Raw genomic sequence first — 5,000 nt, forward strand, 5'->3', positions numbered from 1 at the left:
TTCCATTTGGACAAAAAGAACAATTTGCACGAGTGTCAGAGCCGCCCTGAAGGTTTTTAGCATTAGCTGTAGTCATGCTTTGGGTTATTGCAGTAATGAGTTACTGATGTTACTTGTAGATATATAAAGGCTTACTGAATATGATACTGAGGGTATACACCTACAAGAGTTATCATACAGCATTTTTTCATTCTTTTAACAGGACTTTCCTATAGTTACACACCATTGGCTGTAAAATAGTGTACATACATTAGACCTAATACATTCCACCTAGTGACCAGGAAAGATTTTAAATAGGCCTAATACGTATTTTAATATAAAAATTTGTTGCATTGAAATTTTTAAATATTAATGGATTAAAAAATAAAACATGTTTTTATGCATGTTTGATATAGGCTTTGTACTTGTAGGCTGTTAAATACTAAAATCAGTAGCCATGATCTATACAACTACATCATTACCTGCATATTTCGAGATCCAATCTGAATCTATTTTACATGTAGTGTTTGGATTGCTTAAAAAACTACTGTAGATTTTGTAAGCAGTGTACATTTACAAATTGTTTTTTTCATTCGTATATACTTTTCATATTCACATTTTTACTGTCAGTGATTTGTCAAGGCTGACAAATGTTTGCCAAGTTTGGCTTTCGCAACATGTTTTTTTCTTTGTTATTCACGTCAGTTACCTCCAACATATTTTTGACCAATGACTCACAGGCACACATTTTCACTTTTTCAATAATTTCCCTTTTCTCCCTTTTTCTATTGACTTACAGTTCTCTTCAATATTAATACAGTAGATTATCTGCAGTTCATGTTTAGGCTGCCCTAATGTCTACCCATTTTTGGTCCAGCAAAAATCCAGTTTAATACTCCATCTTCATAAGCTTCCCAATCCTGGTCCTGGAGAAGCATGATGTGCCAGTTTCTGGTCCCAACCTGGGATTAAACACAGAATTCAGCAGATTATTTCACCTCATGTCTCAAGACTTAAGACCAACAACCAATCAAGTTTATTTTTAGGCAGGACTGAGACTGAGAGCACAGTGCAGTAATCCAGAACCAGAAGAAGCAAGATTATGAAGGGGTCCTGTCTGGTTCTTTGCAGAGCTGTGTGTTGTCCATAGATGGCACCATGTTGTCAACCCTGCTGCTAAACACTGTTCTTGTCAGGGAGTTCAGCCTCTGGCATACGTGGGAAGTAGACAGTGGTTTTGTGCTCTTCATATCGGTCAATGTGCTTGAGGTGGACTACCATGTGCAGGGCGTAGGCTAACACCAGGAGCAGAATCAGAGATGTGATGAGTCCCATCAAAATGGCTGGCGTAAAGAAGGTTGCACAATCACTGGCCGAAGCAAATTTGTTGGATTGCACATTGAAGGCTTGAATCTGAGCATGTGGAATGGAGAGGCATATCAGTAGTTTCATATGGAAAAAGACTAACTATCAATTTTCTGCAAATACCTTCAATTTTGGATATTGTATACAAAGGTTTGTGTACTTACTTGGAAGTCTGTAAAAGTGATGTGCCAGTTTGCAGAGCTATCTGTGTGCGAGCTGGGCACCAGTAAGGTGTCATATTTCTGTAGGCTGCTGACATGCTGGCAGTGGTATGAGTAGGTTGCGGGAGCATAGACCTCAGTTGCATTGAATGTAGCCTCATGGGTCCAGTTGTAGTGGATATGAACACTGTCCAAAGTAAACCAGTTCTGGCCTACTGACTCATAAAATGTGTTGGACATTTGGAGCCTGTGGTCAAAAGATCACAAGTGATGTTATAACACTGGTCATTCTGTGAGATTCTATGCTTGCATAATTAGGTGAGATAAAAAGGTAGGAAGAAAAGGACACTCACTTAATGACAAGTCCCTTAATGTCCTCTACGTCTCCCAAGTGAAGAGAAAGCCTGTTGATGAGCAAAACATGCTAATATCACTGCAAGCATCAGGTAAATCTTTTAAGTGATTCAGTATAGAATGAATTAAAAATGTTATTCTACTCTTTGACAAATGCAGCAATTTATGACAACAAAGCTGAATAATACATACGTAGCTTTTTCTTTGGTGCATACAGAGCCTTTGGTGTCTACAGAGGCATTGGGTCCAAACACCCTTTCTGTTAAATCCAGAAAAGTGTTGTTTCTGTAGCGAATAGCAAGCCTCTTGGCTTTGAACAGGATGCATATCTTGCCATTATAAGCTACACTCAGAGGAGAGTATGGCCCAGAGCTAGTTGATTGAAGTAACTTCCTTTTAGTTCGTGGCTGAGTGTGCAAATGCCATCCATAGGGCTATTGGCAGGAAAGAACAGGTTGCTTTTTTATTTAAACATTAAACACACAGCTTGCAAAATACAACATTCAAACATACTTCTTTTTAATTTATTAAACATGGCTCTGTTTTGTGTCAGTGTCTTGTCGGGTGTTTTAGATGGACTTAGGCAGTGATAATATTCTTGTTGCCCAAGGTCACATTGGGAACGTGAAAATGCAATACCTGCAACATTTTTCGGAGAGGGTTTTCAGCTGCAGGCGAAAAACTCTCCTCATGTGAGGCACTTGAACTTTCAGTGCCTACTCCATCTGCATCATAAAATGTGGAAATAGGGCAAGAGAGACATGATGATAGTGAAGTCATTCAGCAGAGTGATGCAATGCCTCATTTAGGATCGGGTATATTTTCACATTTACTACAAGAAAAAATCAATATATCAATATATGATATACATTTATATATAATGCAAATAAAATTGCAATGTATATACTATACATTCATGCACAAAACACTAAAAGGAACAAATCTAGACAGCTAAACATTTAATAATCGTCTGGCCATTTTCCAATTTTCAACTGCATTCCCCTGATAAATCTTAATTATGATGATACTACATTAAAACACTTGAATACAAAATGAGTCAGAGGATCATGACAAGAGCTTGAAAATTAGTCACTGACCTGGTCTGATTCTGATACCTTGAAATGCTGGGACCTCCGAGCTTAAAAAAAAAAAGGGATGATATAAAAAAGGCACAAATTTAACTTCGAGCAGAGCATTTTGCAACCTTGTGAAGCAGCAGGTCAATTCAAGTTCAGTGACAGGAATCCAATTGATCCACTGACACAGATCCCACAATTTCACTAACAAGTCTGGGTCTAGATTAAAAGCTTTCAGATCTTTCAATGCAGTAATTCACACCATTCTTCTTTTTTGAAAATTCCTGTACTGTTATTTCAGACATGAATAATCGTATTTATGAGTTGCTCAGTAGCTCCTGGTTCCATAACCTCAATATGACTGTATAAGACTGTAATAAGGACATTACTCATAATCTTACATTCCAGTGCTCATGTTAGTTCTCACTCTCCAGTGTTTTGTATTGTTTAAAGACTATAATCAAACTCTTGGTATCACCCAAATGAGGATGGGTTCCTCTTTTGAGTCTGGTTCCTCTCAAGGTTTCTTCCTCATAACATCTAAGGGAGTTTTTCCTTGCCACAGTCGCCATGGCTGCTCATCAGGGATAAATACACATTGTCCACCTTAACTGGTAATTTGGTAAAGCTGCTTTCAGACAACGTCTGTTGTGAAAAGTGCTATAGAAATAAACTTGACTTGACTTGACTTGACATTTGATAGGTCTCACTCCATTATAATAAATAAAAATAAATTCTTTACATTTTTTAAAGTCTATGGTTCCATCTTTTAGCACCATTTGAATGCTTCTTTACTGACCACATCATTTGGCAGCATGGTCTTGCTGTACTCTACATTCCTGAACTGGATTCAATTGTAGAATGCATTTCAGTCTACAAATATTTCCATACTTGCCGTTATCACCTTGCCAAAACTATAGCTTGACCATTACCAGATTCACTTGTTATTGGCTCCACAACATTGGCAACTTCGATAGATACTATTATTCTATTACAACTATTCGATAGATAAATTTGGATATTTTGTTAACATCCCTACTGTATTGCAACCCACAAGATTATCGTAAGATGAACAATATACACTTACAAACACAATATGTATTTTGCTTTCCACCACATAGGTCAGGAAAAGATTTAGGCAGGTACTGAGTAACCTATGCTTGAAATTGTAGGATCATGTGAATTTAGACAGTTAGACACAGCACCATTTAGAAAATAAACAGTTTATAGCAATAGATTTATCTATATGATGCATCTCATCTTTTAAGAGCGTGAACATATGAATATCGAATTGGCAACAGCATGACATCATGACTCAGTAAAACTAACCAGAACTGAACCAAATTTAGGCACGCAATGTGTAAATGCACGTATTGAGGGTTCTATAACTGGTACTTTCAACAACAAAGAATCCACCTATTTATCACATTGCTTTCCAAATGCTAAAATGAATATTTTTAGAGCCCTGATTGTGTTTGTGTTGGTGGTGGAATGTGTTAGGAGGCTCTTGTATTTAATGGGAGTTTACTGAGCTTCTGCTGCTAACATTGGTTATGGCTAGACACAGTGGACTAAGTGCTGAATCGGACATTTATGTAATGGAAAGCAACGTTTCCACCATGTATCCACCTTCATGTTCTCAAATGTGTCAAACTGCTCGATCTATCTTTTAGAATGTAGAAAATATCTAAGAATAGATTACTTCATTAGATCGGATTAAGATTAAAGATGTCTGTTCCTTCACACTCGCTGCCATTCTGGTCCATCTGTGTCGGTTCTGACAACAGTAGCTAAAGTGAGGACCACTGAAGCAGTTATAAAACCAATACACATTGTTTGCCAAATAAATCACATGTGTTGCTTACAGGACCATGTGGCAAGGTCCCCTCACGTTTAGCAGGACTGTATGGCATGATAGACAAGACAAAAAACATCTAAAGACCTTATTTTTAATGCCATTTGATGTAAATTGCAAGATGAAATTCTTCATGAGATAAGGGGATTTAAAGCTGCAGCTGGAAGTGATTAGATTTTATATTTTCGCTAAAAAAAAGTGCTAATTGGT

The 5,000-nt window shown here is 37.3% G+C and overlaps 1 protein-coding gene across 1 annotated transcript in view; it reads right to left on the bottom strand.

Moving 5' to 3' along the window:
- Positions 1-5,000, bottom strand: part of atp6ap1lb (ATPase H+ transporting accessory protein 1 like b) — a 6,633-nt gene that overhangs the window by 78 nt on the left and 1,555 nt on the right. The window contains exons 2-7 of the mRNA XM_083570639.1: positions 2,957-2,997; positions 2,499-2,584; positions 2,052-2,293; positions 1,859-1,909; positions 1,509-1,752; positions 1-1,392 (exon numbers count right to left, since the gene is read on the bottom strand). The exon at positions 1-1,392 is cut by the window's left edge and continues 78 nt beyond it. Of these exons, the coding sequence (XP_083426765.1) occupies positions 1,156-1,392; positions 1,509-1,752; positions 1,859-1,909; positions 2,052-2,293; positions 2,499-2,584; positions 2,957-2,997 (901 nt within the window). The 3' untranslated portion in view covers positions 1-1,155. The remainder of the gene's footprint in view (positions 1,393-1,508; positions 1,753-1,858; positions 1,910-2,051; positions 2,294-2,498; positions 2,585-2,956; positions 2,998-5,000) is intronic.

The sequence above is a fragment of the Silurus aristotelis genome (genome assembly GCF_946808225.1).
Source record: "Silurus aristotelis genome assembly, chromosome: 19".
Taxonomy (NCBI): Eukaryota; Metazoa; Chordata; class Actinopteri; order Siluriformes; family Siluridae; genus Silurus; species Silurus aristotelis.